Below are 15176 nucleotides of genomic sequence, written 5' to 3' on the forward strand. Positions count from 1 at the left end.
GTAACCCAAAGGAAGAAAGTGTTGCTAATGTTGCCATGGAAAGACACACTTCAATGTGTTTCACCTACATACAGTTCAAGACACTGCAGCGAGGTTCTGCAGACATTTCCAGCAGTGTTTCCTTGGTGAGCACTCTACAGTTGTTGTCAGAGACATAATAAAAAAGTACCTGTTAGTGACAAAAGGGAAAGCTGTGTTAATATATGTGTATCTGACTACTGGAAGATGCTAGTCAAAGGAACAACTTTAGATTAAAACCTGGCAACTTGAACTGTTTTTTTCACAAAGCTATTAGAATACATGATAAAATGAGAGTATTTCCATCTTTGCTTCAAAACAACTTTGTAACTCAACAATATAAGAGAGGAGAAAAATGCTATTTTTTGATGATAGTATTACCAACTTGTCACATAACTTTCAATTAAAAATTCTGACTTCTATAAAATTTCTTTTAGGTACAAATCCATGGCAATGAAAACATCTCATTAGAATTACATTCCTGAATTCAAGGCACAAAATCTCTTAAGTTGTATCAATAACACCAGTAAGGGAGGGCCACAGACTAGGGAACTATTAGTTCACAGGTCAGGAGGCACGGATGGGCTCACATCCAGCTTGCAAAGGACAAATTCCTTTGCGACAGGTTTGTCTAGGAACAGCTAGTCAAGAACACTCCAAAATACAAATTAGATATTGAGTCAATAAGTAGTGTGGATGATCAGGATCCACTGCTCCTTATCAGCTTTTTTTGTTTAACTATACATGCATCAATCTGCTGTCACTCTGGACAAATCAGAAGCGAACTTTTACATCAGTTTTGAAGATAAACCTATGCCTAACTTCTTCTGAACACAAAAGCTAAATAGAAAAAAATGCTCTCATGTACATAAACTTTACTACAGAATGATTGACAAATCATTTTATTTGTGAGTTTGATGGATTATGCAAATAAAAAAATAATATATATATACATACCTAGTTTATCATCATGTTCCTTCCAGATACAGGGATCAATGGACATGAATACATGAATTCTTGATTTTCTGAACAGGTTGGTGCAAATAATTTATTTACTCAATCACTGATTCTTCAGATCCTAAACAGACAGAGTCTTCAAAAGAAGTTGTTTTCACTTGAAACCAAACCAGAAAAGAATCATAAAACACATTAAAAAAAAGTCTTTCCAAGGAGACTCTCCATCTGTTTGCTTACTGTGGCTTTCCAGTTCCTTAGCACCAGGAAGAAGTCCAGGATGTTTTACAAACAAACCCAACATTTTCAAATGTGTTTCATTTGCCTACAGACAGCTGCACAGAGAGTGGTAATTCCAGGATGCCACAAGCACTACAGAGGGATGCTGCCCTGCTTTTCCACAGTCTTCACTTTTTGTAAGTAGGCTTTATTCTTTACAGTTCAATAAATCGGACCGCGGTTCTCTGAACTTTATGATTTACTTCACAGCAAGAATGAAAGATCAAAAGAACATAAAAGTTATTTCAATTTTAGAAACTCCTTTGGTACATTGATTGTAGGGCTCTCATTTAGTGCACAGTCTATTTGTAAAGAAAAAAAAATGTCAAAGCAACGTTCTAAAGGGATGTCTCTGTCTTCATCAGCTCATGAAGCTGAATAGCTGCTATCAGGGTCTTAGTGATAACACTAGAAGTAAAGCATCCAACATTCAGTGTATTAGATCTACAATTTATTTATTTGCTCATACAATTTAGCAGAACTGGCTAGAATGATTCATAGTATTTGGGAAGTGGTTTCGAAGTTATATCCAAAAGGCTTCATAAAATTTATTGTGTGTCAGTTGATAGCAAAGAGGTTCAACATTGCCCAGCTCATGTTTTAAGCTCCCAAATTTCTTTAGAATTAGTGAGTTGCATTATAATTCTCAGGAAGCTGCTTAGGATCCATTAAGGCAGCAAAACATTTGGTTTCCTACTACTCTGCAAGTATTTAAGTGATTGGTAAGATCTGACAGCACTCAGACAGTAATCCACACTATGTACTGCAAATACATTCAACCACATGATTAATATTAAACTTCCTTCTATCCAAATAAACCTGGTTCTATCCAAACATAGTTTTGTATGAGCAGTCAGAGAGAAATCCAGTAGAATTAATTATACAGTTTATACCATCAGTACATAGCTCAGGTAAAATTCTGTCTTTACAGAAGTACCTCTAAACATATGTGCTATTTCCATCTCAAATCATCAGAATAAAACTCATGAGGGATTTGCAGGGTGCACTGATCTCAGCTAAAGACATACTGTCTGTTTCAAATATAATCAATAAGATTCCAAGGTACAGCTTAGAAGAAAAAGCAGTCTGATATAAGGTTCTCTCAAGTGCCAGTGACAACTGAAAAAAAGTTCTAATGATATGGAGCATAAAAGCAGAGTTTAAAGCTACAAGAAAATCAGAGCTTATTATTCGCCTGGCTGCACACATGTGCATGTACACACATATTCACATTTAAAACACTCATATGCACCTTTGGGTATTTTTTTCTTAAACTACTTTTTTTTCTACCTTCTAGAAATGTTTCTATTTCTGTAATATAAATATTCCTAAAAAAAAGAAAGTATTTACCAAAAATTGTTTAGAAAACTACTATTGAAAGTGATGATGGTTTTTTTTTCCTCCCCTTTGACCTTTTAGTCGCAGGTCCATAATAGGCAAATCTGTAATTTGGCCTTCAGCAACTTTGGAAAACAGAGAAAACAAAGTCAGAGTCTATTCAGAATTTCACTGTACAGTAATTAGCTGAAACTTTTTAATGTTTCACTAATGCTAGCCTAAAATCAATATTAATGGCCCAGTTGTGTCCTGCTTTATGTTTACCTTATAGAAACAATATTAGAACCAAAATCAATTCAAAACAAACAAAAATCATGATACACACTAGTATTACGTTAACAAACAATGAAGGCTCAGTAAAAAGAATGCAAGGCAAAGAATAGAATAGTGCACTGTGGTTTTATTGATGGCAGCAATGACAATTTGCCCCTTTCATATGTAAAAAGTATTCTGCTTCATATATCTAAGAACTTCTAAAAAAGTCTTTTGTGGTGTCAGGTCCAAATTCCTTCTGCTCACATGAGCTTTCATTGTTATGGAACAACATAACATTTCCTGTTGCTTGGAAAAAGCCAGAATTTCTTCTACAAGTCTTCAGCAAGATGGAGCTGCCAGTGAATTTCTCCTCATCTTGAGAAGGTTTCTAAAGGAAAAAAAGAAACAAACAACTACTCATCTTTTTATGGTAGCTTAGGTCTTGATAGTCTGCTGTCCATTTCCATCAGGATCATGTCATGATCTTCAAACTAAGGTATAAGAAAACCTACAAGGAACAGCCAACTACATTAGAAAACTTCTTCCTTACCTACCAACACTTCATTCCCTCATCCTGAGACAGAAGTTTCTGTAACTCTCTCTGGATGTCTGTTTTCCCCTCTCTCTCAAATGCATTTTTCCAGATCTACACTATGAAATCAGGGAAATAATCAAAAATACTATCTAAAAAACCACAAAATACCTCCCTAGTTTTGACTGCTGGTTACACTAAGCACACTTCATTTGGCTGATCACATTGACACTCAATTGAGGAAGCTGAGCTGCTTTAGAACTCAATTCTGGCATATGCACTGAGAAATTTCTGCATAAACTATCTTATGACCTGTTTATTGATAGTGATTTATACTCTTACTTAAAAGAGAATACCAAATTATATGGGCAAAACCAGAGTAATTACCAGTTTGAAAAGAGTCAATAAAACTTTTACCTTTATGTAATAAATACATTACTTACTCCTATACTGCAAGCACTCCCCCACATGCAAATGGTACTTTGTCATATAATAGAGAAGTAAAATCATAGGTTACCACATGTTACAAATACTAAAGGCTGCAGAGATCAGCAGCACCTATTAAGCCAACCAAATGTGGAGGACTGAAGCACCAAAAAGGAACTAAAAAGCTCAATAAAAAAAACAGATACCTTGTAGACGTGCACCAAATAGCATGCAACTATACAAAGCTTTCTTTATACCAGGTAGACTTTCAATCAGTGTTTGAAAACTTAAAGGATTTAGAAGATCCACAAGTAAAATGAAAGCAATACAGCATACTTGATTTGTTTAGGAAAATAATTACATCTGGGGCTTCTGGTTGTCTTTTCTAGACTTCTAAATGTAAACATCAGGTGTATTTTCTCAGAATTATACATAACCCCTTTGTTGCTGCTAACTAACAAAGTTTAGAGGCAAGTATATCCTCAGGTTTCACAGCACTGTAAATACTCTCGTACCTCCCCCCATTCAAGGGCAAGCTCACTGATTTTAGATGTTAGCATGGCAAATTCTCCTTCCCTTGCTAAGCAAACAAATACAAAGCATACTTGTTCACATAAATGGCTCATGAAAAGTAGCATAAAGAGACACTGGTCAGAGACAGTGTCAGACACAGTATTAGAGACAGTTCAGCAGAAACTGCAGCCACTTATTTCAGAGAAGCAGCTGGTCCAGTGCTTGTGAATTTAAGACACTTGCTGCTGCTCTCAGACAAAAAAAGTATCAAGTAACATGTTGCTCAGGTGGCATCAGTCCTTTCACACAGCAAAGTTAAAAAGCTATCTGCCAGAATGTTTGCACTGCTCTTCCTCTACACACAAATACATTAAGTCTCTGTTTCCCTGGATGTTCGGCTGTGGGAAGAGATACCAAACTCCTACTATAACTATATCAATATCACCAGAAAAATACAGAAGCAATATGCCACACATCTTGATGTATAAGGGACCACAAGTAGTTTCTAAATGAAAAAGACACAACCATAAAATTCTCTCTTAAACTGTGAGACACAAATTTAACAACAAGAATTCTTCATAGATGTAGGAATCACTGCTCTCTGCTCCTTATAAAATTACTGCTATTAAACAAAGTGGCCTCACATTGTTGCTTAATATTTCTTTTTCACATGAGAAAAGTTTTTTCTGTGAAGTTTGTCTCTTTTCTTGTAAAGTGGTGATTACATTGAATTATTTGTTCGAAGCATTCATCATCTGCAACCCAATGCTGAGGGTTCTTAAGCAGCCAACTATTGGCAAATTGGAGAAAGTTAGTACAAACTACATAAAAGTGAGGAATGTTAAGGTACAGACCAACCCTGATCTACTTTTCAAGAAATCTAATCATTATCATGTATTTACCCTGTATTCCTTATTAATCAGTTTCTAGCTCTTGGAGGTTGATAAAATTGTTGAGTAGGTCGTGTGGAACGTCTTGGTTGACCATCACCTCCTCTGCGGAATTCTAGAGTTTGCTCATATGTTTCCTCCTCCTCCTCCTGCAGGTAAAAAGTGTTGTTTTAAATGGAAGAGTAGGCAAATGCATTATACATGAGTAGGTACAGATATATATGCATATGAATGAACATGCACATACAGCAACCCCTGCTCTTGTGCAGATGGACACTTAATAAAAGTGAGATAAAGGTAGTGGCTTTTTTGAACCTACAAAAGCTAACAAAATCAGGATGGAGACTCTCAAAACTCAATCCTCAGAGCAGCAGCAGAAGTTATTAAACATTTGCAGAAGGGAAAAAAAAAACAAACCAATAAAAAACCCACAACAAAGCACAGATATTAAAGCAAAATTATTTTCCAAGCATTATGCAAGCAACAAACTCAAGAAAAAATTATAACCTTGATAATCTGCCAGAGCAATACCAGCTTTTAGGAGTTTAGAAAAGTGTGTGCAATGAAATAAGAGTTAGGAAATGGAAATGAAAGGAACATCATCTGGCAATATGCACACTAGAAACACAGATCTGTAACAGCATATAAACATCTGTGATGTGATTAAAAAAAATCTACAGGTATGGTGGACAGCAGTTTAGATGAGGATTTTCTATGTGCAGCAGTAATAAATACAAGCTCCAAATACATAAAAAGAGTGGTAATTATATATTTGCAACACTGCATGAACTCGTAGGCATCTCAACACCAAAACAGTTAGAGACAAGTTACAAGGAATTCAGAGCAGATAGGTGGGTATTAACAAAGCTGCATGTTTATTTTGGTCAAGAATCACTGAAAGGAAAAAAACATTCTTCTATCTGATGAAGCACTTGAAAGTGGGACACATCAAAGACAAAAAAAAGGATTTTAAGATCAACAGAGCTGGTAACAAAAGAGAAATAGGAGAATTATAGCTGAAAAGTGTCTGAACATGAGTATAATTGCAAATAGTTATACTCAGGGAAACAGAGTTTTGGGGTTTTAATATCCTAATACTGCACTGTAGCAGACACCAGATTTAGAGGGAACATGCTGCAAGAGATCCACTCTTGAGAAAACTTTGAGAAAGTTTCCTTTCATACACAGCACAGGGACACACAGGAACACAAACCAAGAACACCAAGTGATTAATTTTGTCAGCTCTTCCAACGCCCAAGAACTGTCCTACTGCATGGCATGCATATAATAGAGTAAGCAGGCCACAGAGCAAAACAGTGCACTAAGAGATAGGAAGGAAAATCTGCCCTCTAAGGCTCTTGTGAAAAGTCAGATCTCACTCAAGAAACACCACCAGCTCGAATACCAATATAAACAAATGTTAAAAGCAACAACTACAACCATGTTCCTCATGACATGGTTTCCTATTTACAGAGCATGTCTGTGATCGTAGTTGTACTTCCAGAACAGATTAAGCCCTACCACAGTCTGCAATAGCTGCAGAAGAAAACAGATTTTCAGGACGACTGAACACAGAATAATTGATTTAGATCTTTCGGTTTCATTGTAGCCAAAGGCTCAGAACTACAGAATTCTAGCACAAAACCTTACTTTTCTTAGCATACCTCTTTTATTGCTTGTAGCACTATTGATTCCCTCATATGAAGTTGTTCAAGAAACAGTGACTATCCAAAAGGCAAACTCAACACAAAAGCAGGTGTGTAACAAAAAAAACCCAAACAAATCTAGTTTTCAATACTGTTAACTCTAGTACCAATCCTCAACTTAGTATATGAAGTAATCTGCCAACACTGACAATGCAAGCTGTATTAGCACCAAAACATTAAAAAGCTAGATGCCTCAAGTGCTGTAAATGCTTTAACTCACTCAGTCCACTTCAAGAAACCAAACAGCTGAAAATAGCTCCTTATTATTTGCCAAAAGAGCAAAGAAATACACAGCTGCAAGCCTTCTTAAAACTCTATGCCAAAGGTTCAATCTAATGTAAAAGAGCTTGTCCTTAAAGTGTAAATAAATACGTGAAGTTTCATGTGCTCAGTACTTGGATCACTCCAAAACTGGAAAACTAATTTAGCAATGTATACTGTTATATCTAAGAGTGTAGCAAATTAGACATGATTGGTTTTCTCTGCAGCCTTGGTAGTCTGCTCAAAAAGAACACAAATTGAACAGCTCACTGCATCACATCTCACCTGTTACATACTCATCCCCAGAATAAAGGTTGGCTATCAGGAGTAAATTTCTTAAGTAGCAAGTCTTCATCAAATCTCAAAGCTTCTGTTGCTGATGCTTTGAAATCAGTAAAAACAAATAAAAACTAGAATTTGTCTTACAGATTTCTCTTTTGATGTTCTTGTCTTTACATACAGAGTGAACAAGCTTCAGATGCACTCGCTCCAGGTATTTCTATTCAAACAGGCAAGAGTGAAATCTGAAGTCACATTCAGTTTCTTGAGACTCTGGATTAAATGAAAGCAAGCAATGAAGCAAATTATAAGAACAAATGAGTAACAGAAAACCTTTACACTGTTTTCTAGTTCTTCTCTCTGCAGTGGGTTCCCACACAGAATTACTGAGTCTTGTGAATTCTGCTGTCTTCTTATCAGATGACACATTATCATTGCCTTCTTGGGTCTTAGCTATTTGCCTTTGATCCTAATTGCACCTAACATTCTCCAAAATAACAATTTGCCAAGTCACATCTTTTTTTAAACATTGCTTCTTGTTTTGCCAGCAATTCCATTTCTTTTCTTCCACCATTTCTTGATCACTGACACTTCAAGTCCATCACTGAAGATCCTTCATCCTTTTTTTGGCCATTTTACTGCATTTCCTCCTCAGGGATATTTCCTTCCTGGGTTCTTCTTTACCTCAATTTACTTTAAAGACTCTCCACATCATGCTCACAATTGCCATTCCTCTTCTGATAGGGTATCTTCCCTTTGTAAGCAAACCTCACTATCTCCAATTCTCCCGTCCTTGTTTTCCTTCTGCTATTCAACCTAGAAGCTTCGACTGTTTACAGCTGTTCCTGTTAAAACACTGCAGTCAATCAGGTCACACATCTTGCCACCAACTCTATTTTACAGTCTTTTCAGTTTATCAATCTAAATCATTATCACTCTAAATTATTCCATTTCCTACTTCCTTATCCATGTAAGAGCCAGACTGCATTTTATAAAACAAAGCTAGCCATAGATCTCTCTTTGAGCATTTTCATTTTCCTTTTATTACCAGTCAAGGCTGATTATCACTCCAAAACCTCAGATATTTGGTCAACTCGTCCTTGAGTGTATTATCCATTAGTTACCTAACATTCCAGGACTCAGGGCTGAATTTCCTAGTGCTTGCAAGATGCCTAGGCCTGTGTAGTCTGAGATTAAATGACACTTCTATACATAACTGTAGAAGACAGCAAAAACTGGCAGAAGCACAGGAAAAAGCAAGGACATTTTCACATTTACAACACTATCAATGAAGCTTACAAAGACATTACTGCAAACACTACCAATGAAACTTACAGAGACATTACTGCAGGCTGGAATTACATGAGAGAGCGTGTGGGGGTGCCAGCATTCTCTAGGTACTTGAAAAGAAGACAGTGAAATGTAAATCGCTGAGAACTTCAGCTTCTAATCAAAACTCTGCCATAAAAATGTGAGGTTAGAACAAAAACATCAAATGCATATCATAAGACAGACAAGAACTTAAAAAGTGTAATGTGGATCTCTATATGCACACACAGAGTTCTTCTATTTGGGCCCTATATACTCTGAAGAGCTTGTACCACCACCATAGTTTACTAGCTGAGCTTAGTGGAAACATCAAGTAACATCAGTGTAGCCAAGTGACTTCACATAACAAATTCAATGGAACAAAATTATAAATCCAATGCTTAAAATGCTCCAAAAACTGACTTACTCTTATAGTTAACAACACTAGAACAGACTAAATTCATATTGCATTAAAAGTGTCATCATTGAATATCAATGAGCTTTTTTTCAATGCATTCAAAAGTACCATCTACAAACTTAACACAGTCCTTGAAGTGAGTACTTACTGCACAACCTTCTGAAACAATGAACAGGTGGGTTACACTAAAAAGCAGAATAGAAGTTTATGCAGTACACAAAAGCTTTGCTGCAAGTTCTGCTGGCATATGTTCAGGATGCAGTTGCCAGTCTCAACTTGGACACTTCCATCCGTTTACCATGTATGAAATAGTTACCTCCTCCTATTCCTGCTTATTAATAGATAATTCTCCTCTATTCACTGGGTTTTTCAGTTATAGCTCTTTGTGTCCTAATTAAGGGCTTAGGGATCATAGCCTGAGCATCAGAGTCTGAGCAAGGAGGCAAGAAGGAGCAGCATGGGTTACAAACCATAATACAAAGAAGAGATAGGAAGCAAGGAAAACAGAAGACATTTTCCATCTCAGTCAAACCACCATTTCAGTTTAAGCTGTAGTTCTGACTTCCTTCCAGCACTATACCAGGAAGAAAATTAAGTCTGTTCCAGTTGAAACCACAACACTCACATGCCCAAATCCATGGAACATTTGCCGAACCCAGCACAAAGAAAGAGCGCTGCCTTCTTTGTAAAATGAACGTCTCTCTCATGTGCATTGCAACTCCCATGCCCTGGTCCAGATTTAATGCCTCTTTGCACTGGCCACTACACTGGCAACAGCTGCCTCCTGCTGCTAATATAACAACTCATCTCCTGAATTCCTTCTGTAAAACTTGTTTCTTTTGCCTAACCATCCAGTGATGATGTCCCTAAGTATTTTAATCTTTGGGTTCTGCAGGTTTTACTTACCAGTCCTTCTATCAATCCAAATTATGGACTATGAGATTTTCCCACATGTACCAAAAAAGGTAACCAAAGAGAATCCCCAATCACCCTATGACCTTATTGAAGAACTCTCATTTTCTAGAAAAAGGTAAATTTAGATAGTTAAATTGCAGTATGTTACATAGAAGGAAATCACTGGCTAAAGTGTCTATAGCACTCAAACTTTGATTTCATCTCAATACTTAAATGGATTTTTAGAACATCACAATAGCTGAGAGTAAACCAAGAGTTAATGAAAAAGTAGTTTCTGTCATTTAGTAAAAGCACAAGTGTTAGGTTATACAATCTTAAAGTGGCTTTAGGGCATCATTTTGATATTACTGCCAAACAAACTGTAAAACTTCCCAGTAAAAGAGGAATTACCACTAACATATTTTTTAAGATCTTGTTAGAGTTTGTCACCTACCCCCCACACACACTTTAGAAATACCCAGGCTAGACTCAGCCAGCTCTGGAAATTGAATGAAGCTTATTATTTACAGCTTAGCAGAATACACAAGCAGGTATTTACAGTATATACAGTTATAGACAGAAATATACAAGGTAAAAGGTAATACAGAAACACAGCAGAAATCTGAGTCCCCAGGAGGGGCTCTCAACTGCCCCTTCACCTTCCCCCTACCCCTCTCAACCTTAACCCAGTCCCAAGGAAGAATGGAGGTTCGGCCAGGGGGTTAGGAAGAAAAGTGGATTAGTCAGAGAAACGGAGGGTGAGGTTAGAGAGAGAGATACAGCTCAGAGCTCCCCAACAGAAGTAGAGTCCCTTATCTATGTTTTGATTCTTATACATCTCAGCAAGCCAGTGAATGAGGCAGACATGAGCCCTGTTTTCATTCCACAGCCTATAATCTAGCTCTTTTCACCAAACATTCTAGCTAGGCTCAAACTAGCACAGATCTTAACCAAGTACTTTGTGACAAAAGCATTTTTCAAGTGTCTATTACAGAATAATTCAACATACTTGCTCTTGACCAGTTTCCCCTGCAAGTTATTTGTTACTTAAAACAGCAGTTCTTCTCACAGAGCAATCTTCTCACAGAGTAACCTTTGTGAGGCTGTGGATACTTTTTTTTTTTTTTACAGCACACAGTCCTAAATGAAGCTGGGCCTACAGCCCTACAAACTTCAGTTAAATTATGAGCCACAAGAGAAGTGCTAGATCTGCATGGAGTTGATCTCAGTACTATCAGGTAACTAGTCTAATCCTCTTACCCTGTTAGTGTGTCCTTAAAGGAGTCAGGCTAGCACTACATTTAAAATATATATATATATACTTTTAGTACACTCATACATATCCTGTAAGGCACTAGAATAATGTATCACTGACGACTGAAAGTTCACACAGCTCATTGTAAAGACATTAATCACAAAGGTCCCTTAAAAAAGTATAATGTAGCAATCATAAAGGGCTTTTAAAATTAACTTCTAATTTAGAACAGTAATGATATGGCACACAATTACTGTTACTAAACTCTTGCCTGTATCTCTTAAAGTGTATCAGCACACTACAATTAAATCTTTTGCAACTACAGAAAGGAATAAATTATGTGACACACTTCAATTTATAAACTAACTCTGCTAAGCAGGGTGTAATGTCAGACAGTTGCATGAATATCATGTCTTGCTATTGCATGAATATCATGTCTTGCTATTGCAAAGCAAGTTCTTCTTTTCCTGCATCTTTTTCATCATTCTTCATTTCCTTTCTCCTTCTTTCTCAGATGCTGTAAAGTTCAATGCAGTTTCAAAAGTCAAGATGGCCAGGATTAGGGAGGAAGAACTGATTCCTACTCTGAGCTGACAGCTGGTCATCAGCTCAGTCCATGAAATCACACTCCTAATCACTCTTAAATTCTTTTCCCATTGAGATAATTTTATGGAACGTGCAATCAGTCTACCCTCATTCAAATATTTTGGGTGTGTGAAGCAGATTTTGACAGTAGAAGTAATTAACTAAGAATAACTGAAAGTTTTCCTGAGAATAATGACTTATGAGTTGAAGTGAAATTTAACAACTTTCTACCAGAGTGTGTGCCTGTTTGCGTGCATGCCTGTCAAAGAACACTCCCAAAGCTGCTCTTTGAACACAGAGTTAAAACAAAACCATGTCAGGACATCCCCCATTGTTAACCATGTTCTTCTAAAGCAGAATCATTTTTACAGTGTAGTGTGCTGCACTTGTATGGTTTTACTTCTCTTAGCAAACATGATCTGCTCCAATTTATTTCTTTTTCAACTTAAGCAGCATTATAGTTTTGGGGGTTTATATTATTTAAAACAGTTGCAATAGATTTCAAGCAAAAATAGATTGACCACATATTATAGTTTTTTATATATATATTATTTTATCTCATTTTCCCTCTGTGGAAAATATCAGTTGTAACATAAGCGGATGGCCTTCAAATACATCTAAGAGAGCCAGTGGCATCCTGGCCTGCATCAGGAATGGTGTGGTGAGCAGGAGCAGGGAGGTCATTCTGCCCCTGTACTCTGCACTGGTTAGACCACACCTTGAGTATTGTGTTCAGTTCTGCACTGGTTAGACCACACCTTGAGTATTGTGTTCAGTTCTGGGCTCCCCAGTTTAAAAGAGACGTTGAGATGCTTGAGCGTGTCCAGAGAAGGGCGACGAGGCTGGTGAGAGGCCTTGAGCACAGCCCTATGAGGAGAGGCTGAGGGAGCTGGGATTGGTTAGCCTGGAGAAGAGGAGGCTCAGGGGTGACCTTATTGCTGTCTACAACTACCTGAGGGGTGGTTGTGGCCAGGAGGAGGTTGCTCTCTTCTCTCAGGTGGACAGCACCAGAACGAGAGGACACAGCCTCAGGCTGCGCCAGGGGAGATTTAGGCTCGAGGTGAGGAGAAAGTTCTTCACTGAGAGAGTCATTGGACACTGGAATGGGCTGCCCGGGGAGGTGGTGGAGTCGCCGTCCCTGGGGCACTTCAAGGCAAGGTTGGACATGGCACTTGGTGCCATGGTCTAGCCTTGAGCTCTGTGGTAAAGGGTTGGACTTGATGATCTGTGAGGTCTCTTCCAACCCTGATGATACTATGATACTATGATACTAATGCCTGAACAATTCTGTTAAGACAATATACATTCCAAGTTTTGAGTGGAGCAGTAAATATCAAGGAATGGACACAGAAAAGAATTACATGTTTAAACATGAGACTGCTAAAAGCAACACAACAGTTAACTTGGAATCAGGAATTTCTCCACTTCATTGCTAGCAAAACACATATTTGTTTCCTAAATAGACTACATTCCAATTATATTTCCATAAAACTAGAATAATGCAAGCCTGGGGCACAATTATCCCACATTTTGCTAGCTTATCTGTTCCCCTTGAGGGTACTGCACAGGCTATTTATACTTGCAGACAAGCCCCGTGGCACACAGTAAAATGAAAGCGCAACTCTTCTTGTGAGGTTTCTGCTTGCAAAGACATAGCGTCCTACAAGTTAGATCACAGAATCAGTCAGAGATGGAAGGGACCACAAGGATCATCTAGTTGCAACCCCTGTGTCACCCTACCCTAGGTCAGGCTGGCCAGAGCCTTATCCAGCCTGGTCTTAAACACCTCCAGGGATGGGATATTACGAATATGCATGCTCTTGTAACAAATTGCGGCTTGTGCCAGCACTGAGCGTGCAGGATTGATGAAGTGATCCTGCCTGCACCCAGGGCTGTAATAAAATACACCTACTGCAGAACTTCACATGAGTTTTGGGGTTCCTTTTTCAGGTCACTGGCTGCATTCTCCCTTTAGCTATTGACATATGTGGGTAACATCCTCCCAGCCTTTTTTCCTATCCAGCCATATCAACCCCAGCATAATCTGAATTAAAAAAACAACCCTTTGGTCTAACTTTGAGAAAGAGACTGCACAACTGTTGCTCAATTTGAATATTCTGGGCATTTTGCTCCACCTTTTATTTCAAGTGTTGACAGTCCTGTGTTTTGTTTGCATCAACTCTTTTTCCTTCCTGCTGATGCATTTACTTAGCTAGATCAGAAGTTTCTACTGAGGCTTGTATCTGACAAGCCTTTACAGTTACTTTAAACACCTGTGCTTCACTTTTCCCCACTGCAAATCTCTAAAGCAAATCCACTACCAGAATTGCTTTTAGTCTTAGCCCTTATACAATCATTTTCTTCAGAATCACAGAATTTCTTAGGCTGGAAAAGACCTTCAAGATCATCAAGCCCAATCATTAGTTTCACACTGACAAGTCCTTGACTAAACCAAATCCTTCAGCACATCTAATCACTATGAATCACTACGGTTGGAAAGGACCACCAGGATCATCCAGTCTCGGAGAAGACCTCTGAGATCATCAGCTCCACCACGGCCGCTAAACCATGTCCCAAAACACCATCTCCATTGTATGTTCTCAATACAGAAAGAAAAGAGCCATGAATTTCAGCTTCTGCATACTATCAGTATAAAAATATAAATATTTAAAGGTTGATTTTCAATATTCCAAAAGAAAAGTAGATAGACTGAAGCAAGATCTGCTATACAACTAACATGCAACCAGCAGACACACAGAGTTTTCTCAACTCACAGTATCACAGTACTATCAGGGTTGGAAGAGACCTCACAGATCATCAAGTCCAACCCTTTACCACAGAGCTCAAGGCCAGACCATGGCACCAAGTGCCACGTCCAATCCTGCCTTGAACAGCCCCAGGGACAGCGACTCCACCACCTCCCCGGGCAGCCCATTCCAGTGTCCAATGACTCTCTCAGTGAAGAACTTTCTCCTCACCTCCAGCCTAAATTTCCCCTGGCGCAGCCTGAGGCTGTGTCCTCTCGTTCTGGCGTTGGCCACCTGAGAGAAGAGAGCAACCTCCTCCTGGCCACAACCAGCCTCAGGTAGTTGTAGACAGCAATAAGGTCACCCCTGAGCCTCCTCTTCTCCAGGCTAAACAATCCCAGCTCCCTCAGCCTCTCCTCGTAGGGCTGTGCTCAAGGCCTCTCACCAGCCTCGTCACCCTTCTCTGGACACGCTCAAGCATCTCAATGTCCCTCCTAAACTGGGGGGCCCAGAACTGA

The 15176-nt window shown here is 38.4% G+C and overlaps 1 protein-coding gene across 1 annotated transcript in view; it reads right to left on the reverse strand.

Annotated features, from left to right (window-relative positions):
- Positions 1 to 1689: 1689 nt before the first annotated feature.
- The window catches only part of TDRD3 (tudor domain containing 3), a 110887-nt gene continuing 97400 nt past the window's right edge, over positions 1690 to 15176 (reverse strand). Inside the window, exons 13-14 of the mRNA XM_064174324.1 lie at positions 5218 to 5354; positions 1690 to 3232 (exon numbers count right to left, since the gene is read on the reverse strand). Of these exons, the coding sequence (XP_064030394.1) occupies positions 5235 to 5354 (120 nt within the window). The 3' untranslated portion in view covers positions 1690 to 3232; positions 5218 to 5234. The remainder of the gene's footprint in view (positions 3233 to 5217; positions 5355 to 15176) is intronic.

The sequence above is a fragment of the Pogoniulus pusillus genome, chromosome 3, assembly GCF_015220805.1.
Source record: "Pogoniulus pusillus isolate bPogPus1 chromosome 3, bPogPus1.pri, whole genome shotgun sequence".
In the NCBI taxonomy this organism is placed as follows: Eukaryota; Metazoa; Chordata; class Aves; order Piciformes; family Lybiidae; genus Pogoniulus; species Pogoniulus pusillus.